Source organism: Procambarus clarkii, chromosome 41 (assembly GCF_040958095.1).
Source record: "Procambarus clarkii isolate CNS0578487 chromosome 41, FALCON_Pclarkii_2.0, whole genome shotgun sequence".
NCBI classification, from domain to species: Eukaryota; Metazoa; Arthropoda; class Malacostraca; order Decapoda; family Cambaridae; genus Procambarus; species Procambarus clarkii.
In genome coordinates this window covers 26244927-26271637 of record NC_091190.1, presented here as the reverse complement: position 1 = coordinate 26271637, position 26711 = coordinate 26244927, and the positions used below count along the sequence as shown (strand labels likewise).

General features: G+C 45.1%; 2 protein-coding genes across 2 annotated transcripts in view; one reads left to right on the top strand and one right to left on the bottom strand.

Annotated features, from left to right (window-relative positions):
• Positions 1-742: 742 nt before the first annotated feature.
• On the top strand, positions 743-1189 carry LOC138373205 (MAGE-like protein 2). Its single transcript, XM_069339242.1, has one exon. It carries the CDS (start codon positions 743-745, stop codon positions 1187-1189), a length of 447 nt encoding a protein of 148 aa, XP_069195343.1.
• A 23778-nt stretch (positions 1190-24967) lies between these two features.
• The window catches only part of rg (A kinase anchor protein rugose), a 246574-nt gene continuing 244830 nt past the window's right edge, over positions 24968-26711 (bottom strand). The window contains exon 33 of the mRNA XM_069339474.1: positions 24968-25037. Coding sequence (XP_069195575.1) covers positions 25026-25037 — 12 coding nt within the window. The 3' untranslated portion in view covers positions 24968-25025. The remainder of the gene's footprint in view (positions 25038-26711) is intronic.

The window sequence follows — 26711 nt, the reverse complement described above, 5'->3', positions numbered from 1 at the left end:
CAGCTGGTCACCGCCTCACTTAACCACTGATCGACTTCAAATCACATTAGTTAGATGCCTATTAAAGTCTTAATCTTCAGATGTTACTTCTGTTTCTCCGGAATCTATTTATGTTTCGTGGATACGAAAATTATTCAGAATAAGACACTGTCATAATAGGTATTTTTTTTGTCATGATCACGTCGCTTGGGCCTGACAGCTGAGTAGACAGCGCTTCGGATTCGTAGTCCTGAGGTTCTGGGTTCGAGCCCCGGTGAAGGTTATCTTGAGATGATTTCGGGGCTTAGTTTCCCCACGGCCCGGTCCTCGACCAGGCCTCCACCCCCAGGAAGCAGCCCGTGACAGCTGACTAACACCCAGGTACCTATTTTACTGCTAGGTAACAGGGGCATCAGGGTGAAATAAACATTTTGACCATTTGTCTCCGCCTTCATCGGGGATCGAACCCGGAACCTCAGGAGGCGGAAACAAATGGGCAGAGTTTCTTTCACCCTGATAATCCTGTTCACCTAGCAGTAAATATGTACCTGGGAGTTAGACAGCTGCTTCGGGATGCTTCCTGGGGGTGTGTAACAAAAATGGAGGACCGGGCCACGGGGACGCTAAGCCCGGAAGTCATCTCAAGATAACATCAAGATAACCTGTATTAGATTTCGTCACTGACATAATGCGTCACTGTTATAATTACTTCAATGTGTCAAAAAACGTCACCCTCTCAGACTACAGACATCAACACGTCAGGATGTTACTCTCAGAATACGTCACCGTGTCAGAATACGTCACCGTGCCACAATACGTCACCGTGCCACAATACGTCACCGTGCCACAATACGTCACCGTGTCACAATACATCACCGTGTCAGAATACGTCACCGTGTCACAATACATCACCGTGCCACAATACGTCACCGTGCCACAATACGTCACCGTGCCACAATACATCACCGTGTCACAATACGTCACCGTGCCACAATACGTCACCGTGCCACAATACATCACCGTGCCACAATACGTCACCGTGTCACAATACGTCACCGTGCCACAATACGTCACCGTGCCACAATACGTCACCGTGCCACAATACGTCACCGTGCCACAATACGTCACCGTGCCACAATACGTCACCGTGCCACAATACATCACCGTGCCACAATACGTCACCGTGCCACAATACGTCACCGTGTCATAATACGTCACCGTGCCACAATACGTCACCGTGTCAGAATACGTCACCGTGCCACAATACATCACCGTGTCACAATACGTCACCGTGTCACAATACGTCACCGTGCCACAATACGTCACCGTACTCCAACACGCTGTGTCTGGGATGCTCCCGGACGCAGGTTCGAATCCTCGTCACTGGTGAAGTGGTTGGCTGTCAAGGAAGGCTGTCAGTAGTACCCAACTGGCACCCAACACACACACACTCAACCTACCCTGGAGCCCCCACTAAGGAATCTCTAGGTCCCCCCCCCCTCTCCCTTTAATCCTCGTCATGTACCATGCCAGCCACAACAGCCTGGGTGATATCATTTCATTCACTATACACTCTACCCGACCAACGGCATTCACCACTTACGTACACCAAGGTCAGACGTATAAGCACGCCGGCCACTTAGTTATTCAGGCTATTTTGCCGGCAATTCCATAACACTTTGACCTGTTCTTTGTGTTCTCCCGCCGCTTGAAGAACAAGTCTTGACCTTCAGATCTTCCCCCCTGAAGGCCAGAGCATTGTGATCTCTCCACGCATCCGCCAGACAATTAAGTAATTTCATTCTTATGCATGCAACATCTCAACTATTTAATTGTCTTGTATTCAACAGGCAGTTTGCAATCACTTCACATGTTTAAATGATCATTCAATCACATGAAGACACTCGCACATGCGTGCCAGCCACCCACTCTCAAGACGCTCCCTGCCTTGGCTCTCCACTTAATGTCTGTTTCACATATTTGGGGTCACCCGAGGCACTCAACATATACCTGACACACATATGCTGTGGCCAGGGCACTTGGTGACATTCTGAGGCACTCATCACATACCTGACACACACACATGGTGTGACCCTGGGTCCTTGGTGACACTGAGGCACTCAGCATATACCTGACACACACATGGTGTGGCCAGGGCACTTGGTGGCATTCTGAGGCACTCAACACATACCTGACACACACATATGATGTGGCCAGGGCACTTGGTGACATTCTGAGGCACTCAACACATACCTGACACACACATATGATGTGGCCAAGGCACTTGGTGACATTCTGAGGCACTCAACACATACCTGACACACACATATGATGTGGCCAAGGCACTTGGTGACATTCTGAGGCACTCACCACATACCTGACACACACATATGGTGTGACCCCGGGCACTTCGTGGCACTCGGAGGTAAACAATCGTTACAGAACACATATTAAAACCCTGCAGCAAAATAAACCATACACCACAACATTCTTAAATTTGGAAATACAAGAGTTGTATTTCGTGAGTGGTCACTGAGGGGGGATTTAGTATTTAGTCAATTGATTCTCTTTAGCAACAAATCGTAACAGCGTATAAGGAGATACGAATAAAGGAAACTGCAGATGGCCTATTGTCCCATACGAGGCAGCTCCTATTGGCCCCTGCTAGGCAGCTCCTATTTATATCCACCCAAACTCATTCTTATGTGTGTGTCTCGCCTACGCTTGAAACACTCCAGTGATCCCACACCAATTAATTTACCCAGTAATTTGGTTAATATATCAGCAGTCCTATTTATAAGCTTCTCCAAAGCTTGGATATAAATATCAATTTCCAATTTCTTTAAGGTCTTCCACAGCAATAGGTCACCAACAGTAAGTAACAGCAACAAAAACAGAGATTACCAACAGTGCAAGTTTTCTCTCTCAGTTCCTTTGAGCTGATCGGATTTCCTGGGTGGCTGAACCCAAAGCCACCCAACACACTAACCATCCAACACACTAACCACACAACAAACACAGTAACCACCCAACAAACACACTAACCATCCAACACACTAACCATCCAACACACTAACTACCCAACAAACACACTAACCATCCTACACACTAACCACTCAACAAACACACTAACCACCCAACACACTAAGCACACTACTGCCAACATAGCAGCAGACACAATTAAGGACTGGCCAATCCCAGACGACACCAACGCTCCATAAGCAGCGCTTGTCGTGTAGAGCTCAACACCATCTAAAGAGTGAGGTGATCCAAATGTCTCCTGAACCAAGACTCATCAAGCACTTACACACCCGTTTACGAAACCTGTACATCTTTCCTCATCACGGCAGCTTTGTTTTACATATATTAAACGTTGTGCGAGCTCGGAAGCACTACGAGGTTGTTTATAACAATAATAACCTTGGGTTGTGAAGTTTTCCCCAAGTTGTTGACGTGTTTAAGACATGTAAACGAAGCCGCCATGACGCGGGAAGTAGGGAAAGGCTTCGTAAGTGGTTGGGCAAATGCTTGACGACTCCTGGCCTCACACTAAGTTACAAGGCCGCCGTTTCTTACGAGGTAGTGAGGGCGCATTTCCTAGTAAATTTACACATTATTTACGGTATATATATTTGTACAAAAATCGCGCAAGTGAATATTTGTTGAAATACATGAAGACTTGTGTGGTCGAGTTTGTGCATTTAGCATAATTTGTTTATGTATTCTTGATTACTGTGGAGGGAAGAGGTAGGTGTGTGTGTGTGTGTGTGTGTGTGTGTGTGTGTGTGTGTGTGTGTGCTAAAGTACCTTGTACGAGGGTAACAGAAAGCTAAGGAAGTTATTTCCCGGTAAGTCCGCCACCCCACCAACAGCTAGAGCAGCAGGCATAAACTATGTATAATACGTATAAATTTGCATGTATAATCCAACATGACCATTTACGCGCGAAGTAATAGCTGATGATATCATGAAAACACCAGAATATTCTATGTAACTAATGTACCTTAATATCATAACACTAGCGCCTATATATATATATATATATATATATATATATATATATATATATATATATATATATATGTATATATATATATATATATAAATATATATATATATATGTATATATATATATATATAAATATATATATATATATATATATATATATATATATATATATATATATATATATATATATATATATATATATATATATATATATATTGTATGCAGATTTAGCAGTGGAATTTTGAAACATTTACGTTGTAATGTTTGTTGGGAAAAATATGCAAATCAAATTCTTCTTGAGAATAAGACAGTGTTGTCGATGCAACATGCAATTTGCTCCTTGCAACCTTACCCATTAACAGAGGGGGGAAAACAACCCAAAGAAATATATATATTTCAATAATTAAAAGCTACAATAAAGGAATACACCTAAAATACGGATCAGCTGGTGAGGGCCGCGAAATATCTGGGCGACTTGGGCCAATGTTGCCAGTTTATAAAGGCGGCGGAGAGTAGTTATTCTGGCGGAGGTCAGAGGTGAGTCACCGGAGTCCGGGGCACCGTGGAGATCTGGCAACCCTGCTGCGCTCCTCTGCGTCCAGACCCTAACGCGCGGAGACCTTATGGTCCCTTGTGTGGGGTCACCTGACCCCACAGTATACCCCTGTGGTCTGTGTGTGGGGTGACCTGACCCCGCACAGTCCTGTGGGGTCTGTGTGGGGGATGACCTGACCCCATAGTATACCCCTGTGGTCCTGTGTGGGGGGTGACCTTACCTCCCACAGTATACCCTGTGATCTGTGTGGGGGGGGGGTGACCTGCCCCCCACAGTACACCCTGTGGTCTGTGTGTGGGGGTGACTTGACCCCACATTATACCCTAGGGTCTGTGTGGGGTGACCTGACCCCCACAGAACATCCTGTGGTCTGTGTGAGGGGTGACCTGACCCCCACAGTACACCCTGTGGTCTGTGTGTGAGGGGTGACCTGACCCCCACAGTATACTATGGGTCTGTGTGAGGGGTGACCTGACCCCCACAGTATACTATGGGTCTGTGTGGGGTGACCTGACCCCCACAGTACACCCTGTGGTCTGTGTGAGGGGTGACCTCACCCCCACAGAACATCCTGTGGTCTGTGTGTGTGGAGTGACCTGACCCCCACAGTACACCCTGTGGTCTGTGTGAGGGGTGACCTGACCCCCACAGTACACCCTGTGGTCTGTGTGAGGGGTGACCTGACCCCCACAGTACACCCTGTGGTCTGTGTGAGGGGTGACCTGACCCCCACAGTACACCCTGTGGTCTGTGTGAGGGGTGACCTGACCCCCACAGTATACCCTGTGGTCTGTGTGAGGGGTGACCTGACCCCCACAGTACACCCTGTGGTCTGTGTGAGGGGTGACCTGACCCCTCACAGTACACCCTGTGGTCTGTGTGAGGGGTGACCTGACCCCCACAGTACACCCTGTGGTCTGTGTGAGGGGTGACCTGACCCCTCACAGTACACCCTGTGGTCTGTGTGTGGGGGTGACCTGACCCCCACAGTACACCCTGTGGTCTGTGTGAGGGGTGACCTGACCCCCACAGTACACCCTGTGGTCTGTGTGAGGGGTGACCTCACCCCCACAGAACATCCTGTGGTCTGTGTGTGTGGAGTGACCTGACCCCCACAGTACACCCTGTGGTCTGTGTGAGGGGTGACCTGACCCCCACAGTACACCCTGTGGTCTGTGTGAGGGGTGACCTGACCCCCACAGTACACCCTGTGGTCTGTGTGAGGGGGTGACCTGACCCCTCACAGTACACCCTGTGGCCTGTGTGTGAGGGGTGACCTGACCCCCACAGAACATCCTGTGGTCTGTGTGTGAGGGGTGACCTGACCCCCACAGTACACCCTGTGGTCTGTGTGAGGGGTGACCTGACCCCCACAGTACACCCTGTGGTCTGTGTGAGGGGTGACCTGACCCCTCACAGTACACCCTGTGGTCTGTGTGTGGGGGTGACCTGACCCCCACAGTACACCCTGTGGTCTGTGTGAGGGGTGACCTCACCCCCACAGAACATCCTGTGGTCTGTGTGTGTGGAGTGACCTGACCCCCACAGTACACCCTGTGGTCTATGTGAGGGGTGACCTGACCCCCACAGTACACCCTGTGGTCTGTGTGAGGGGTGACCTGACCCCCACAGTACACCCTGTGGTCTGTGTGAGGGGTAACCTGACCCCTCACAGTACACCCTGTGGCCTGTGTGTGAGAGGTGACCTAACCCCCACAGAACATCCTGTGGTCTGTGTGTGAGGGGTGACCTGACCCGTCACAGTACACCCTGTGGTCTGTGTGTGGGGGTGACCTGACCCCCACAGTACACCCTAGGGTCTGTGTGGGGTCACCTGACCCCCCACAGTACACTCTAGGCTTCCTGCGGGTAAGTTCCAAGCACAAACATTTAACAAATAAAGACACTTGCCTACACAATGACTGACAAAGGTGTCGAGGAAACACACATTGACCTCGTATGCCAACACCGTGAGAATCGCTGCCAGCAAACATTAAAGTAACGGAAATTCAAGGAGAAAGGATTCTGGCTAGCGTCCCATCTACTGCGCAGATGAATACACCAACATATTCGCTAACTGACAGCTTCAGACACCACTCATGCGGATCAACAGATAAGGATCAACATGCAACAGGAGCCGTGGCTAAGGTTCGAAATACTATTGATAATTGGAGACTCTCAAACGGGTGCTACACTCTATTAAAGAGATGGCTGACAATTCAAACACTTTTAGAACGCGCTCTTGCTGAACACCACAAAATGTTCTCTACTGTGTATACAGATTCAAGAACTGCCACTGAAAACGAATATAAGAACTTAAGCATAAAGGAAACTGTAATACCAGGGAATGACATTATAAATCAAGCTGCAAATATGGCACCTAAACGGATGTATATCCAAAATAATACAAAGATGTGCAATGGCAACATAACACAGCGCCCAGAACTAAGAGGCATGAGTTATGAGGAAAGGCTGCGGGAAATGCACCTTACGACACTGGAAGACAGAAGAGTAAGGGGGGACATGATCACAACCTACAAAATCCTCAAGGGAATCGACCGGATAAACAAGGATAAACTATTCAACACTGGCGGGACGCGAACAAGGAGACACAGGTGGAAACTGAGTACCCACATGAGCCACAGGGACGTAAGAAGGAACTTTTTCAGTGTCAGAGTAGTTAACAGATGGAATGCATCAGGCAGTGATGTGGTGGAGGCTGACTCCATACACAGTTTTAAATGTAGATATGATAGAGCCCAGTAGGCTCAGGAACCTGTACACCAGTTGATTGACAGTTGAGAGGCGGGACCAAAGAGCCAAAGCTCAACCCCCGCAAGCCCATATAGGTGAGTACAGCAATTGCAACTCTGCTGTGTGGTGGGTCAAGACTTCCACCAATTACAAGCCACTTACTCTGATGACAAGAAACAACAGGAGAGAACAAGTTACATTTGCACAGCATCAGGTTTGGATGCCCCGGTGCATGGGGGGACCAGGCTTACACGCTCCTGAAGCAGCAGGGAAATGTGAGCACTGTGGTGACACGGCCGCCACACAGGCGGGACACACTAACACAATGCAAAGTAAGACATTAAATCACGCTACCAGAGATTTAACAAGGCAAATGTTGTGTATGTATGCGGCCATGTGTTACTCGTGGAAATATTGACTAGGCAGCGGGGAGAGGGGGGGGGAGGGGGGGGAGGGAGGGGGGGAGGGAGGGAGGGAGGGAGGGAGGGAGAGGGGGGTGAGGGGGAGGGCGAGGGAAGGAGAGGGAAGGAGAGGGAGGGAGGGTGAGGGAAGGAGAGGGAGGGAGGGTGAGGGAGAGGGAAGGCGAGAGAAAAAAATAGGAAGGTCATTTTGACTATTACAATTCATGTTCAAAAGGACAACCATTAACTTCAATACATTTTCGAACGCGTTGAAGCCAACACTTTTTGAACATTTCTAAACAAGTAAGTATTTAGTTGAAAGGCTTCAAATTCTCTTATGTTAACCTTTAGCGCATGCATTGTTCTAGGACGGTTATTACGTTAATTTGAATATGTATTGTAACCTGATAATTCATATATTAAATTAAACAAAGTAATTTGTGGTTTTCTTTTATATGCCTTAGAGACCAGACTTTCTGAATACCCTGTGCAAATTATATATATATATATATATATATATATATATATATATATATATATATATATATATATATATATATATATATATATATATGTCGTACCTAGTAGCCAGAACTCACTTTTCAGCCTACAATGCAAGGCCCGATTTGCCTAATAAGCCAAGTTTTCATGAATTAATATATTTTCTCTAATTTTTTTCTTATGAAATGATAAAGCAACCCATTTGATTATGTTAGAGGTCAATTTTTTTTATTGGAGTTAAAATTAACGTAGATATATGACCGAACCTAACCAACCCTACCTAACCTAACCTAACCTATCTCTATAGGTTAGGTTAGGTTAGGTAGCCGAAAAAGTTAGGTTAGGTAGGTTAGGTAGTCGAAAAGCAATTAATTCATGAAAACTTGGCTTATTAGGCAAATCGGGCCTTGCATAGTAGGCTCAGAAGTGAGTTCTGGCTACTAGGTACGACATATATATATATATATATATATATATATATATATATATATATATATATATATATATATATATATATATAAAAGGACCCATAGCCTTGGAGAAGAAAATATGGAGTATTCAGAGAAGACCTTGTGGATTCTCACTGAACACTAATATTTTCTTCTTCTACCAACCCCATTCTTTTCCATATACACATATATATTTGTTTTATTTAAACTTTGTTACAAAAAGGTACAAGGATGATTATCATAAGTTGTCGAATTCCTCCAGCTCCTCAGATGGCGGACAGGAATACTGAAAGCAGTGTGCATTTCCCCTCTGTATCCCCACGCTGAGGCGCTGGAAAAGGAAGCTGGCAGCTCTAGGGTACTTTGTTGTTTCAATTAGCCTAGAACCCAATTCAAAAAAACTGCTAGCACTTTTACCCCAGGCGCCGAGTGTCTCAGAAGCAATGGGGACAAAATTATAGTGGTGATCCAGTTCTCTGTACTTACGGGATTTGGCTGACTCCCTGTGGGTGGCAGCGCCACCTGGTTGTGCAACGCTGAAGTCAATGTAGGTATTAGCCAGGGTTGATACGCACCTGTAGTCCCATACCAACTGCTTGCCATTCTTCCAGGGGGTTCACTGTGATACCATCTGGGTGACCAATAAGAGCATCAGAGTTACTGGGCGTTAGGTAACGGGGCTCTCTTTCAGCTGGGCATCCAGCCGTTAACTTCACTGTGCCTCGAGTGCCATCCCCCTGTGCTTTGGCAGAGTAGGCCATGGTGGCCGTATCTGTCAGCCACCACCTCGCCGCAAATACACCTATATCTGGTGTGGATTGTGGCAGCAAGGCGGAGGGCCACAGTAATTCGGAAGGCGTGTGGTGTGAGACGCGTGCCAGTTGCCGACATTGGGGTTACTAACAAGAAATTCCCTGCATGTGGGACTGCTACTGCTGTGAGGCGAGAAATGTCGTGTCGTGTGTTGTTGCAGCACCCAGGCACTCTGCAGCAACTTGGTCTACAATGGGGCCATCCCAGCTGGATTGCTTGTGGGCCCTTGAGGGTGGTGGTTGAGATGGTGGGCCAGCACGAGAGGCCCACTCGGTGGCACAGTGTACACAGGGATCGTGTACACCTGACAACTGATGTAAGTAGGGATGTAGAATTTCCTTCACAAGGTCGTCGGATGCCGAGGACAGGAAGACTGGTACAGCGATTTGCATTGCTGTTCGAACTCCGAGGCCCCCAAGTCTTACGGGAAGAGAGGCTTGTTTCCACTTTCCACACAACCTGTTTACCATCCCTCCATGGCTGCAGTGTAACTCCATCTGGGCATTTTTGGCTGTTGTCAGGTTTGCACAACTGAGGTTCCTTTTTTGCTGGACACCCAGCTGTATCCAAACTTCCCTTGATGATATCATTGACTGCTTCATGTCTGGCAATCTTTCCCTGCGACTTACGACAGATGAGACCATGGCTGCCGTGTTGGACTGCCTGTGCATGGCCGCAAATACACCGGTGTTCAGAGGAGATAGGGGCGGCAAGGCGCAGAGCAACACCAATACTTAGGGCCCGATGGTCCAGGCGGGTGCCCAAGACGGAATTAGGGATAGTCAACAGGAAAACCCTGCAACCAGCATGGGAAGCTTGCCTAGCTAGGATGCCTGATTTGTCCTTCCCAGAAGCTGCTTCCAGCAATGCGGTGGCAATGCTCTCCACTATGGACTATCCCATTTGACCTGTTTGCAGTCGTTTGGAAAAGTTGGTAGAGGTTGAGAGTTGGCAAGATTGTTCCACTGGCTGGCTGCGTCCGTGAATTTGGTATCATAAATCCTAATGGAGTCTCTTAGGTATTCTGGTAGTATCTCCTTCACTAATTCACCTGTAGCACTGGTCGAGGATAAGAATGCCGGCAATGCTGTGTTGCCTTGCGAATACCTATATCCCCCGAGTCTAACTGAACCGTTGCTTGGTCCCATTGGTCGCCTTTCAAGGAGAGGATTAACACTTTCATGGTTATTGATTTAAGGCGCGAGTCATATTCTGTTAATTTTGGGCTGTCGAAGGAGGGAGCACACCTTAGGAAATAGGTAAGCTGGGCAAAGCCAGGCACCTTGTGAGAAGGTATAAAGCATCGTGGGCTTCCAAAGCCCCTATTCTTTCCTCCATCCTCCTGAGGTCGTTCAACTTTTCTTCAAAGATTACCTCAATGGTACTTGAGCCCAGAGGTGCCCCCTAGAAGCACTGTTGTTGGGAGCAATCACTGGGGCTCCTGGCAACACGGTTCGTACTGCATCTATGGTTAGTTGGCTAGATGAGATGATTTCACACTTTGATGGATTTAGGGATGAGTCCTAACTCCTCTCCCTTAGATTTCACCAGCTGTAGATCCCCTAGCAGGGACTCCTGTGTCCCTGCCAGGGTGCCATCGTCCAGGAACCAGATGTTGAGTTCGCTGGTCAACCTGCTTGTGGCATCTTTAACAGCCATGCAGAAAAGAAAATGGGCAAGTGGGTCTCCCTGCTGGACTCCTTCTGCGGAAACAACTTCATGTTCCCCAAACAACAGTGTCGATTCCCTACTGTATCCTGCTGAAACGAAGGGGAGTAGACAGGGAAGGTTTGTTCGAACAGCTTCCAGTACCACATCCCTTTTTACCTGGTTGAAAGCATTTTCAAAGTCTAGTTTAATTAATGCCTTATTTTCTGTGAGGTGCTTAATATAGGCTCGTGCTGCAGTGGTGTCCCCCCCCCCCTCACAGTCATGGGGAACACCAAAACCTAGTTGATGGGGTCGAAGCATCGTTGCAGCTTCCGTGCGGATGTTTCTGACAGCTGTCCCTAGCAACGAGGCGCCGAAGTATGTTATCCACGGCAATGGGTCTGACTCCACCACTCTTCTTAAGAACACACAGGGATGCTCTGAAGAAGAAGGGTTTAATTGTATCTGGGATCAGCCCAGAGAGGCGGTCGTTGACAAACTTCGTGACCTCTGACAGTAGTGTCTCGGCAACTTCGCCGAGAACTGGGCTTGTCATCTCCTTGAGGTGCTGAGGTCTTACTCCAGTGAATCCCCCTGCTGAGCCGGGTGGAAATGACATGATGGCTTTGTATACCTCTGACGCTTGGAGGAAAAGAAGTCCCGTGTCTGGGACATTTGTGTCCCGAGCAGCGAGTTCCCCATGGTACTCTGGGAGGGTGCTTCTCTCTCAGTGAGTCGGCGGTAGCGGTGTTTCTAGGGGCGATTGTGTCTTCACTGGTAAGTAACCTAATTGCCCCTACTGTGTTGCCCTCTTCAATTTTTGTGGTCACTTGAGTTCCTAGTTTCAAATTGGCACTTTATTATTAAAATCTTTATTGACAAAATTAATTACAAATTCACCTAATCCGAGGATTTCAATTAAGTCTTATTAAAGTGAGGATAATGCTGGTATTCACTGTCACACAGGATAGAGGGTCATACACAAGACAATAGGTCTAAACTGTAGGCTGAAGCACATATATCTCATGATTATAGTCAATGTTTTAATGTACGAATATGTAAAAACACCTTTCTATTGTGCACTGCAAGACAAGGACAGGGATGGGTTCATAAGTGATGCAGCTTAGAATATAAATAAAATTGTTCTTCATTCTTTAAAATGGACAAGTAGATTTTGGATACTGGAACTCTTGGGTCTGTCACGACGGTTTTTGTGTTGAGGAGGGATGGGGATCACGTTGTCAGCTCGGGGGAAATTATTTATTGCCCTAGTGACTGATGAGGCTAGTGACTTGCCTCCTCTTGCAGGTACGCCTAAGCAAATATTGCCAAACAGGAGCAAATTATGCCACACACACGCACATATAAATATATATGTGTGTGTGTGGCATAATTTGCTCCTGTTTGGCAAAATATATATAAATAATATATATATATATTATATATATATATATATATATATATATATATATATATATATATATATATATATATAATATATTATATATATATATATATATAATATATTATATATATATATATATATATATATAATATATTATATATATATATATATATATATATATATATATATATATATATATATATATATATATATATATATATGTTTCATTGAATATGACCGCATATTCTGTATTTATTATTTTCTGGTTTAGGGCTTCTATCCCTCTAACTATTTTCTTAGCATCAGGGCTTAATTGAAATAGGAGTTCTCCAAAACTCATTTTCGTACTTTTAAGGTGAAGAAAAGAAGTGATTTACTATAGAGTGTATTACACTTATTTGTATAATTTGCACGACGTTTCGAACCTCCATGGTTCATTCTCAAGTGAACAGATCTTACAATACTAGTTGATTTTATACCCGCATTAGGTCAGGTGATAATACAATGAAGGTGAAAACATGGGGGGATACATAAGGGATAAACATAGGGGCTGCAGAAGGCTTATTGGCCCATACGAGGCATCTCCTATCTAAACACAAAGATTAATCCAGTGTAATTGGCCAATTACACTGGATTAAAAGTACGAAAATGAGTTTTGGAGAACTCCTATTTCAATTAAGCCCTGATGCTAAGAAAATAGTTAGAGGGATAGAAGCCCTAAACCAGAAAATAATAAATACAGAATATGCGGTCATATTCAATGAAACATGTTTGAAAGAAAACCTGCTGCCAGTATACACCAATATATATATATATATATATATATATATATATATATATATATATATATATATATATATATATATATATATATATATATATATATATATATATGAAAATATCTAAACCACCTTGTAGCAAATTTGAGTCTTCCGAATTTACTTCGTAGCCTATTTTTGTATCATCTATAAATCTGAATGTGTTGCTCTTCAGTCCTGAGTCTAAATCGTGATATAATACAGTACATAAATGTCAACAAAATGCCTATGATAGCCCTGAGCACTCCACTTGCACAGGTTTCCCACTCACACTTAACTGCACTATGATAACTCTCTGACCTTTGAAATATATATATGCCCTTATCCAACTTAATATAATCCCCGTTCCCTAATACCATGCGCCTCTACCTCTAATTAATCTTTGTGAAGCACAATATCAAAGACTTCACACAAGTCAAGATACTGAATGTTTCCAACCATTCCACAATCAACTGGTTGACAAGAATGAGACAATTATTTTTCAAGCAAGTGTGGCCTTTTAGCAAAACCATACGAGTCCTTTATCAATCTAACTTTTTCAAATTGTAAACGAATGACTTTTGAGATTATCGATTCAACCAGCTTTCCTTTAATAGGATGTTAAGCTAATTGGCCAATAATTCGACTCAAGTGCTCTATCTCCGTTGCTAAAGTTCGACACTGCATTTCTAACCCTCCAGTATTCCGGTACTGCGTTCGACTCTCAGGAATTACCAAATACAGGAGTATAAAAGTTAAGACAACTGCAGAATGGCCACGCGAGGCCGCTCCTGTTTACATCCACCTAAACACATTTATGTACATGTGTAACCTTGGAGTGAAGTAACCCAGTGACGCCATGTCTCTTATGTTACTCAGTAACGTGTTAACATGTACAACGTTACGCCTCGCTAAGCTTATCTTTACATCATTTTAGGATCCTGGTAAATAGTGTAGACCTTGGGGCAAGGGAAGGAACTATCAGGGGAAAACGCCAAGCCATTACGACTATATAGCACTGGGAAGGGGGTGTCAAGTTAAAAGAATTTGGGATGGGACGGGGGGAAAGGAATGGTGCCCAACCACTTGGACGGTCTGGGATTGAATGCCGACCTGCATGACGCGAGACCGTCACTCTACCGTCCAGCCCAAGTGGTTGAGTGTAGACCTGGGCACTTCCTGGACTTTAACCTTTCTACTTCAATAACTTCCTCCTGGGTAACCTTTAAACTAGTCAAGTTGTACTCTTCACCAAGTATATAAAGTTGTCCATATGTTAGTAAAATATAAAGTTGTTCTTGACTAAAGATAAGAGCCCATTTTTTTCAATACTTAATTTCAATACATAGAAACTTTCATTTCTGTCAATATTAGTTACCTGAACTGTCATTCAGGTAACTAGGTCATTACAGGTTGTTAATGGTCTAGTCTTCTCCCTAATTTGTTTGCTATATAGGAATCCTTTAGGAGTTGCCTGCACGCGTTACATAGCTGCTTTAAGCTTTTCTTATTTATTTGTTAACTGTCTTTGCTGGTTAAAATGTATCCACCGAAATTCAAATTTCCTCAGGAGGTAATTCACATGTGACAGTGAATATCAGCATCATCCTTACTCTTAATAACATCTAATTGAATTCCTCAGATCTGGCAAAATTGTGATTAAATTTTGTTAAAAAAGATGTTAATAATAATAATGCATGTAGCGTCAAGCGAGGAACGCAGACTAAACTAGCAACAGCATACATATTATTACATTCATTTCGTATTCCCACGAACACACAACATGTATATTAATTAACACAATATTGTACATCAATATTCAAAAATATTTCAGGTTTACACAAGAATAAAGAAAACTCCAGAAGGCCTATATTAGCCCATACGAGGCAGCTCCTATTTATATCCACCCAAACTCATTCATATACGTGTCTAACCTACGCTTGAAACACTCGAGCCCTCCTGCGTCTATCATGTTACCCGGCAATGTGTTGCACAATGTTACCAAGCATAAGAAATATTGCCGGAACAACCGTGGACATTTTCAAGAGGAAACTAGATTTATTCCTCCAAGGAGTGCCGGACCAACCGGGCTGTGGTGGGTATGTGGGCCTGCGGGCCGCTCCAAGCAACAGCCTGGTGGACCAAACTCTCACAAGTCGAGCCTGGCCTCGGGCCGGGCTTGGGGAGTAGAAGAACTCCCAGAACCCCATCAACCAGGTATCAACCAGAGGGTGACATACGGGTACAAAGTTGGCGGGGAAAGGTAGTTTAGAGCGTGGATATATAAGGGAGGGTTATATTGAGGAACGCGGCTCGTTAGCTAGCCCGGGAGGGCAGTGGGGTTGAGCGTGACCAGAAAGCAAGCTCTTAAATATCCGACAAAAGCCTGGTAATGGGGTGGGTGCAGGGTTCAGTGCTTGCACTCTCACGCCCAGCCCGTCCACCCCATCATCCAGGTAATTATCAATCACCTGGCCAATTAGCGGGTCGCGCGGGTCGCCCACCTTCATCCATCATCCACCCGCTCCGGTGTTTGGACTCCACTGCCCCAAAACATTCTCCAGTCTTCCCACTTTGTTTCTTCTTTGTTTGTCTCTCTCGGCCTGAGATGCCCTTCCGCTTCCCAACCCACAACCACCTCCTCAGCTAATACGTCACATTCTTAACGGAACTACTAATCCGTTAAATAGGCAACCTGTTGTACTAGTAAAAATCAATGCATCGTAATATTGACATTTTCTATCCATCGACCTAGATTGGTGGATTGCTTGGGTTTGTACGTTTCTGGTTAGGCAAAGTAGGAGGCCTGGTCGACGACCGGGCCGCGGGGACGCTAAGTCCCGGAAGCACCTCAAGGTAAGTAGTAGCAATTGTTGAAGGAATGTCTCCTCATTCACGGCTTCAGCAAGTATAGACTGTCCCAGGAGATTAATGTACTATGGATGAAATAGCATCTCCTCTTTACTGTCCTCCATAGTATCTTGTTGAGTTTGAAGCGTTTACCCCTGGTATGTGTTACATTGTGGCTTGTTAAGCTTGGAGCTGTTTCCCCTTGTATGTGTTACATTGTGGCTTGTTAAGCTTGGAGCTGTTTCCCCTTGTATGTGTTACATTGTGGCTTGTTAAGCTTGGAGCTGTTTCCCCTTGTATGTGTTACATTGTGGCTTGTTAAGCTTGGAGTTGTTTCCCATTGTATGTGTTACATTGTGGCTTGTTAAGCTTGGAGTTGTTTCCCATTGTATGTGTTACATTGTGGCTTGTTAAGCTTGGAGCTGTTTCCCATTGTATGTGTTACATTGTGGCTTGTTAAGCTTGGAGCTGTTTCCCCTTGTATGTGTTACATTGTGGCTTGTTAAGCTTGGAGCTGTTTCCCCTTGTATGTGTTACATTGTGGCTTGTTAAGCTTGCTATTTAACTCTGAATGTCAATGTATTGTTGTTTCGTTCTATGTCACTTCTATTATAATTACTTAAACAGAGAATACCATGCTGAGCCTGAAGCATTATTACTCACATCTCTCCTTCCTAGGCTCCCCGCCAACGGGACTCCTAAACTTGGCTTCAAATGATCAAAAAACATATAAACATATACGAGGTTCGAATCCTCGTCACGGCCCTTGTGGATTTATTAAAAAAAACATATAATAATCTGCACTTTCCATTCCCATTCTTGTCATTGACCGATTACACTCATCAGAAGTTCTTCAAGCTCAGTGTTTTTGTCTGTGAGTAAGCGCGCACCCCCCCCCCCCCTTCCCTCAGATCAGGGAGGACCATTCATCTATCACACAATTACACCAACAAGATCTGTCCCGCGACAAGTAAAACCAACATTGGAGTGGGTTCACAAGAAAAAAACAAGCCAAGGGCTGTGGTTTAAGGTTTATGTGCATCCGCGGGTTTAGAGCAGGGGGAAGGGGGGGGGGGGTTATAATGTTATCACCGAGCAGTGTTAGAGGCCTGTTATTAGCCGGTCATCCATCACACAGAAAACGGGGTGTGTGTGATTTATGTTACAGGGGGAACTCTTGTATCGCCTGTCCCACACTACTACTCATGCAAAAAAAATAAATATTTGCATTTCTTTGGTAAACTATATTTTCGCGTCAGTAAACTTCCCTCGCCCATGAGAAAAATTATATATTTTTCTGAAGTAATATATAAGCGGTCGATTAAATTTTTACATATAACCAGGGCAAAGAAATTGAATAATAATAATAACAGTACTATCAATACTATTAAATATCAATAATACTGTAATACAATATTATGATAATTAACAAAAATAATAATACCATGATTCACGCCAAGTTTGCAATGATAGACCTTTAAATGAAAGTTAGAATGTCAAAGCCTAACTTTAGGAGCCTGAAATACTCCCCAATAATTCCCGTGTCAACAACGCCTATAATCAACCTTTATATAATTATAATTCATATTCTTTGTTCATAATTAACACTTTAGTCCCATCAAAATTAAAAGGAAACATCAACCTTTGATCAATGTCGCTAGAATACTGAAGTGTCACAAGCCAGTCAGTACCGACACAAACCAGCCAGTACCGACACAAGCCAGTCAGTACCGACACAAGCCAGTCAGTACCGACACAAACCAGTCAGTACCGACACAAACCAGCCAGTACCGACACAAACCAGCCAGTACCGACACAAACCAGTCAGTACCGACACAAGCCAGTCAGTACCGACACAAACCAGTCAGTACCGACACAAACCAGCCAGTACCGACACAAACCAGCCAGTACCGACACAAACCAGTCAGTACCGACACAAACCAGTCAGTACCGACACAAGCCAGTCAGTACCGACACAAACCAGTCAGTACCGACACAAACCAGTCAGTACCGACACAAACCAGTCAGTACCGACACAAACCAGTCAGTACCGACACAAACCAGTCAGTACCGACACAAGCCAGTCAGTACCGACACAAACCAGTCAGTACCGACACAAACCAGTCAGTACCGACACAAACCAGTCAGTACCGACACAAACCAGTCAGTACCGACACAAACCAGTCAGTACCGACACAAACCAGTCAGTACCGACACAAACCAGTCAGTACCGACACAAACCAGTCAGTACCGACACAAACCAGCCAGTACCGACACAAACCAGTCAGTACCGACACAAACCAGTCAGTACCGACACAAACCAGCCAGTACCGACACAAACCAGTCAGTACCGACACAAACCAGTCAGTACCGACACAAACCAGTCAGTACCGACACAAACCAGTCAGTACCGACACAAACCAGTCAGTACCGACACAAACCAGTCAGTACCGACACAAACCAGTCAGTACCGACACTAACCAGTCAGTACCGACACAAACCAGCCAGTACCGACACAAACCAGTCAGTACCGACACAAACCAGTCAGTACCGACACAAACCAGCCAGTACCGACACTAACCAGTCAGTACCGACACAAACCAGCCAGTACCGACACTAACCAGCCAGTACCGACACAAACCAGTCAGTACCGACACAAGCCAGTCAGTACCGACACAAACCAGCCAGTACCGACACAAACCAGTCAGTACCGACACAAACCAGCCAGTACCGACACAAACCAGCCAGTACCGACACAAACCAGTCAGTACCGACACAAACCAGTCAGTACCGACACAAACCAGTCAGTACCGACACAAACCAGTCAGTACCGACACAAGCCAGTCAGTACCGACACAAACCAGTCAGTACCGACACAAACCAGTCAGTACCGACACAAACCAGTCAGTACCGACACAAACCAGCCAGTACCGACACAAACCAGCCAGTACCGACACAAACCAGTCAGTACCGACACAAACCAGTCAGTACCGACACAAGCCAGTCAGTACCGACAGAAACCAGTCAGTACCGACACAAACCAGTCAGTACCGACACAAACCAGTCAGTACCGACACAAACCAGTCAGTACCGACACAAACCAGTCAGTACCGACACTAACCAGTCAGTACCGACACTAACCAGCCAGTACCGACACGAACCAGCCAGTACCGACACAAACCAGCCAGTACCGACACAAACCAGTCAGTACCGACACAAACCAGTCAGTACCGACACAAACCAGTCAGTACCGACACAAACCAGTCAGTACCGACACTAACCAGTCAGTACCGACACTAACCAGCCAGTACCGACACAAACCAGCCAGTACCGACACAAACCAGCCAGTACCGACACAAACCAGTCAGTACCGACACAAACCAGCCAGTACCGACACAAACCAGCCAGTACCGACACAAACCAGTCCAGTACCGACACAAACCAGCCAGTACCGACACAAACCAGTCCAGTACCGACACAAACCAGTCAGTACCGACACAAACCAGCCAGTAGCGCGCAGATGGAAATACTGTAGTGGCAGAGTAGAGATTGATCTTTAATTTCCTAACGCATAGAACCTTGAGCAAAAGCCGGATCATCAACCGTGAAAAGCTCAGTCTCCCAGGGTACTGTGCTGGCTCAGTCTCTCTGGGTCCTGTGCTTGCTCTGTCTCCCAGGGTACTGTGCTTGCTCAGTCTCCCAAGGGTACTGTGCTTGCTCAGTCTCCCAGGGTACTGTGCTTGCTCAGTCTCCCAGGGTACTGTGCTTGCTCAGTCTCCCAGGGTACTGTGCTTGCTCAGTCTCCCAGGGTACTGTGTTTGCTCAGTCTCCCAAGGGTACTGTGCTTGCTCCGGTATTTGTTCTCATTCTTATATCTGACACAGACATGGACACAAACTATAGTACTGTATAAAAGACTATTCATAAATGTTGTACATTTATAACTGTAGTGTTTACATGAAACGTACAGTACATTTTATTACAGAAGTCACAATAACAGAATAACACGTAGACATTTACAGGCGACACGAGGATCTTTATGGGAGTAGACAATATAGAGGACACAGCAAACCTCTAAACTGATGTAAGTCAGGTCTTTTAATAGGTCACCAGAAAATAATAACTTTAGTGAAGAAAATTTCCCGCTGCTGCGCTATGGAACACACGAAAATATCGAACAGGAGACCATGTATAAAACGCAGTCAAATCACACAATAGAACGAAGCAGCAATGTAAAAGATCTGGGAGCAATCATGTCGGAAAACTTTAATTTTAAAGAACATCATAAAAGTAGCTGTCACAACTGCAAGAAAAGTGGCAGGTTGGATAACAAGAATCTTTTAAATAGATGCCAGACCTGAGATCAAGAGGGCGGTGAGAGTACTAACCGATCAAGGAAGAGTCGTCAATATACTGGGGATCCCCTCTCATGTTGGAATCTGTGGAAATGAACGAGCAGATGTGCTGGCTGCTGAAGGAGACCACATTGAATACTTCATACCCAAGACTCCTCTACAAATTAGAGGTATCATCAGGCAACATCACCGTGACAAGGTTATTGAGGAAAGGAGGATAGGACAACAAATAAGTGAATCTGTACGATGGTACAATGGGGTTGCAGCTGGCAATCCCAATCATTATGGTGAAGAGAAGGTGGCCTCGGGAGAGAATCAGTAATAACGAGAATTCGTCGTGGATACAAATATCTATGGAGATTCGGAATGGAAACAACAGTTGAGCAGCGGAGTTGCAGAATCTGCAGTGAGTGATGGACACCGCCTTGACCACTACCGGAGAGTGTGTGGACAATTAAGAGGCATTAGAAACATGTGTAGAATAATGAACCCCCACATTTTTTGAGTTAGAAAAATACTACTTGTCAAATATTGATGCTGTTCTTAAAAGATTCCCCCATTTTGCACCAGCCAGATAACTTAAGATTTTAAGGGTTGACAGATGTTAATCTTCTAGTTTGAGGAGCTGTTCACTTGAGACAGTTAAGCAAGTCCCAGCTGTGTCTGGGTACAAGTGACAGGATAAACAACGTAGCGGGGTTTCTTCCTATTGGGGAGTGTTGTACATACTGCTTTAGTGGTGTGTCCACTCACAGGATGAGTGGTGCTGCCCAATAAACTCGCCCCTCGGGACAAAATTAAAAAAAAAAATGCCAGACCAATGATGATACCTTTTAAGATATTAGTTCTCTCTACGGTGGAAAATTGTTGCATGATAACAGCCCCATTAAAAAGTGAAGAAATATGATGATTTGGAGAACCTGCAAAGATCTTTCACTGCCCAAATCCACTCAATAAAAAAATTTGCATTTTTTTAAATCTGTCTTCTCTAGAGCTCAGGCGGGAGATAAATAATAATTTAAATTAGGAAAATATTACATTGACTGGTTCCAAATCTACACAAGGAAATAACACCACGTGAGGAAAGGTGGCATAACAATAAGTACAAAATAACCCCCGTTGAAAAGAGGTGCAACAGGTACGCTACGACAACAATAAGGGCCAAGACTGACCAACACTCCATCTAACGTGAGGGACACAGCTGGCCGACCTCTCACAGTGCTCAAAAGAGAACTCAATGAACACCTCCAAATGATACCTGATCAAGAGAGCTGTGATTCATACGTCAGGTTGTGAGCAGCTGCGTCTAACAGCCTGGTTGACCAGACCACCAACCAGGAGGCCTGGTCAGAGACCGGGTCGTGGAGACTTTGATCCTCGGAACGAACGCACGATAACCAGCTATATTTGACACAAACCAACAATATCCTGAACCAAGTGGATACTAGCATCATGCACTGCAACAGTATTTTACAGCTTGTGAACAATAGCAGAATGTACTGCAACAGCAGCTAGGATCATATGGATACTAGCATCATGTACTGCAACACTATCTTGAAGCATGTGTACACTATCGTCGTGCATTTCAACAATATCTTGGAACATGTGGACAATACCATCAAGCACTGCAAATATCATTTTTGAGCAAATAGACACTAGCATCCTGCACTGCAACAATATCTCGGAGCATATAGACACTAGCATCCTGCACTGCAACAATATCTCGGAGCATATAGACACTAGCATCCTGCACTGCAACAATATCTCGGAGCATATAGACACTAGCATCCTGCACTGCAACAATATCTCGGAGCATATAGACACCAGCATCCTGCACTGCAACAATATCTGGGAGCATATAGACACCATCATCCTGCACTGCAACAATATCTCGGAGCATCAAAGGGACTAGAGTGTGGAGGTGAAGGCTTGGAGGAGAGAGAGAGAGAACAGTTCCTCCCAGCGCTCTCCCGCCGCCACCATCCCCGGCGGTGACGGTGGTGGGTATAACTGAGCAGAGAGGGGCACGGCTGGGTGTGGGTGGTGGGGGCGGGGCAGAGTGGTCGAGTGGGCGTGGCAGAGTGGTGTGGTGGGTGTGGCCTGCCCGCCCTCTGCTCCGCCCTACTCCACCGCGGAATGCACTGTATCGCCCTCGTCACAGTTGCCACAACTTCAAGCGATTATTATCACCGTTCTTCCGCCGGCACCCGGGGATTATACCACTTTATTATATTATTAAACTCTTTTATAAGACCTTGTGAAAATATTTACTATAATTGCAAAGGTGGTTTTCAAATAATAAATATCAAAATGGTATCAGTGTAAAGTATTCATATGAGGAGTGTTCTGGTCACTGTGGAGAGAGAATACTTTACCACCAGGGAGGGTATTATGAGCCCCACACATGTTGCTTACCCCATGGTTACCTTTTAGTTCCCTTCATTTATGTACCTTATACCCAGCCTGAGTGGTAGTCGACCCCATGCCCATTCTGAGTGGTAGTCGACCCCATGCCCATCCTGAACAGCAGTCGACCCCATACCCATCCTGAATGGAGTCGACCCCATACCTATACTGAATGGTAGTCGACCCCATACCCAGCCTGAATGGTAGTTGACCCCATACCCAGCCTGAATGGTAGTCGACCCCATACCCATCCTGAATGGTAGTCGACCTCATGCCCATCCTGAACAGCAGTCGACCCCATACCTATCCTGAATAGTAGTCGACCCTATGCCCATCCTGAATGGTAGCTCGACCCCATACCTATCCTGAATGGTAGTCGACCCCATACCCATCCTGAATGGTAGTTCGACCCCATACCCATCCTGAATGGTAGTTCGACCCCATACCCATCCTGAATGGTAGTTCGACCCCATACCCAGCCTGAATGGTAGTCGACCCCATACCCATCCTGAATGGTAGTTCGACCCCATACCCATCCTGAATGGTAGTTCGACCCCATACCCATCCTGAATGGTAGTTCGACCCCATACCCATCCTGAATGGTAGTTCGACCCCATACCCATCCTGAATGGTAGTTCGACCCCATACCCATCCTGAATGGTAGTCGACCCCATACCTATCCTGAATGGTAGCTCGACCCCATACCTATCCTGAATGGTAGCTCGACCCCATACCCATCCTGAATGGTAGTCAACCCCATACCCATCCTGAATGGTAGCTCGACCCCGTACCCATCCTGAATGGTAGTCGACCCCATACCTATTCTGAATGGTAGCTCGACCCCATACCCATCCTGAATGGTAAACGACCCAAAACCCACCCTGAATGGTAGTCGACTCCATACCCATCCTGAATGGTAGACGACCCCATACCCATCCTGAATGGTAGACGACCCTATATCCATCCTGAATGGTAGACGACCCTATACCCATCCTGAATGGTAGTCGACCCCCCCTTACCCATCCTGAATGGTAGTCGACCCCCCCTTACCCATCCTGAATGATAGTCGACCCCCCTATACCCATCCTGAATGGTAGTCGACCTCATACCCATCCTGAATGGTAGTCGACCCCCCCTTACCCATCCTGAATGGTAGTCGACCCCCCCTTACCCATCCTGAATGGTAGTCGACCCCCCCTTACCCATCCTGAATGATAGTCGACCCCCCTATACCCATCCTGAATGGTAGTCGACCTCATACCCATCCTGAATGGTAGTCGACCTCATACCCATCCTGAATGGTAGTCGACCCCCCTTACCCATCCTGAATGATAGTCGACTCCCCTATACCCATCCTGAATGGTAGTCAGTGGGGGGGGGGGGGAAGAGACATGCTTGGGCAAAGTTTAACAATAGATCAACATTTCAACCTTGTTATATCAATGACATTTGCTAAGATTTGCCCCCTGGGGAAAAGGAAGGGGGTAAGTAAGTATTCGTAAAAAGGCGATGAGTCACAGTAACGTGGCTAAAGTAAGTTGACCAGACCACACACTAGAAGGTGAAGGGACGACGACGTTTCGGTCCGCCCTGGACCATTCTCAAGTCGATTGTGAATGGTCCAGGACGGACCGAAACGTCGTCGTCCCTTCACCTTCTAGTGTGTGGTCTGGTCAACTATTCGTAAAAAGCCGTCTTATCCTTTGTTCTTGTTACGACCCTGGGTTCTTCAGTGGAAACCAGAGGTCAAAATTTAACTAAATAAGCTACGTTAGAGTAGCAAAACGCAACTCGATGTGTCTTTGTTTGTATCTTCCCTGCCAGACGTAAGACTATTCTTGTTTCTCAAAGAGCATTTAAAGACTGAGCTGGGGGTTGATTATTAAATAATAACATAGGCACCAACTATGTTTATTAATACTTTAATCATTTGTAAAGTAACAATACGTTGCATAGGGGAAGATTTTTAATGTGCTTAGCTGCACGATCAATTAGGCTCTTCCCGGCACCACACGAATGCGGGAGGCTGATCTGGGCTGAAGCGGCCTTCTCTGGTTGCTGGCTGTGGTGAAAGGAACCTCCTCCTTCCTCTTCGTTTCCTTATTTCTGTGTCTTGTTCAAGAAGAGTATATACTGAGTACATTATTCAATCTCTGGCATACTCATGTTCTATGTGTAGAGTAGTATATTTTGAGTGTAGTAGGTGTTTTTAGAGGTTATATTACTAGTTATTCTAAAGGGGGTTCCATTGGAACCACGTGGTCCCCCTACCCTAAGCTGACTCTAACTTCAAGTAATTCAATAGTAGAGCTTTACCCTAGCTTGTGTTCAGTGTAAAACCTTGTATCCTGCTTATGTGGACCAAGGCTTTTAACGTAAGGTAGTGTGGTAAAGTTATTATTATTATTGGTGTGAATGTATATGGGGGGCTGTTAAGGGGTTAATAAATAAGTACATGAATTATAAGAGTATCGTTCTTCCTGTGTAGGAGATCTTGATCATTCCCTAGACTGACCTTGTTGTGTAGCCAAGTAAGAACATAAGAACAAAGGTAACTGCAGAAGGCCTATTGGCCCATACGAGGCAGCTCCTATTCTATAACCACCCAATCCCACTCATATACTTGTCCAACCCGTGCTTGAAACAATCGAGGGACCCCACCTCCACAATGTTACGCGGCAATTGGTTCCACAAATCAACAACCCTGTTACTGAACCAGTATTTACCCAAGTCTTTCCTAAATCTAAACTTATCCAATTTATATCCATTGTTTCGTGTTCTGTCCTGTGTTGATACTTTTAATACCCTATTAATATCCCCCCGGTTATGTCCATTCATCCACTTGTAAACCTCTATCATGTCACCCCTAACTCTTCGCCTTTCCAGTGAATGCAACTTAAGCTTTCTTAATCTTTCTTCATATGAAAGATTTCTAATTTGGGGAATTAACTTAGTCATCCTACGCTGGACACGTTCAAGTGAATTTATATCCATTCTATAATATGGCGACCAAAACTGAACTGCATAATCTAAATGGGGCCTAACTAGAGCAAGATATAGCTTGAGAACCACACCAGGTGTCTTGTTACTAACGCTGCGATTAATAAATCCAAGTGTCCGATTTGCCTTATTACGAACATTTATGCATTGATCCTTTTGTTTTAAATTCTTACTAATCATAACTCCCAGATCCCTTTCGCAATCCGACTTCGCAATCACAACACCATCTAGCTCGTATCTTGTAACTCTATCATCATTACCTAACCTCAGAACTTTACATTTATCAGCATTAAACTGCATCTGCCAATCCTTTGACCATTTCAAAACCCTATCTAGATCAACTTGAAGTGATAGTGAGTCCTCCTCCGAATTAATTTCCCTACCGATTTTCGTATCATCGGCAAATTTGCAAATGTTGCTACTCAAACCTGAATCTAAATCATTTATATATATTATAAACAACAGAGGTCCCAGGACAGAGCCTTGAGGCACTCCACTTACAACATTTTCCCACTCTGACTTGATTCCATTTATACTAACTCTCTGTTTCCTTTGGTATAGCCATGCCCTAATCCAGCTTAATATAGCACCCCCAATACCATGAGACTCTATTTTTTTAATCAGTCTTTCATGTGGCACTGTATCAAAAGCTTTGCTAAAGTCAAGGTATACAACATCGCAATCCTTACCACTATCAACTGCCTCAACAATGCTAGAATAAAAAGATAACAAATTTGTTAAACATGAACGGCCATTTATAAAACCATGTTGCGACTCAATTATTAA

Excerpts from the sequence above, each read along its gene's own strand:
- LOC138373205 (XM_069339242.1), top strand. The coding sequence starts at position 743 with ATGTTACTCTCAGAATACGTCACCGTGTCAGAATACGTCACCGTGCCA.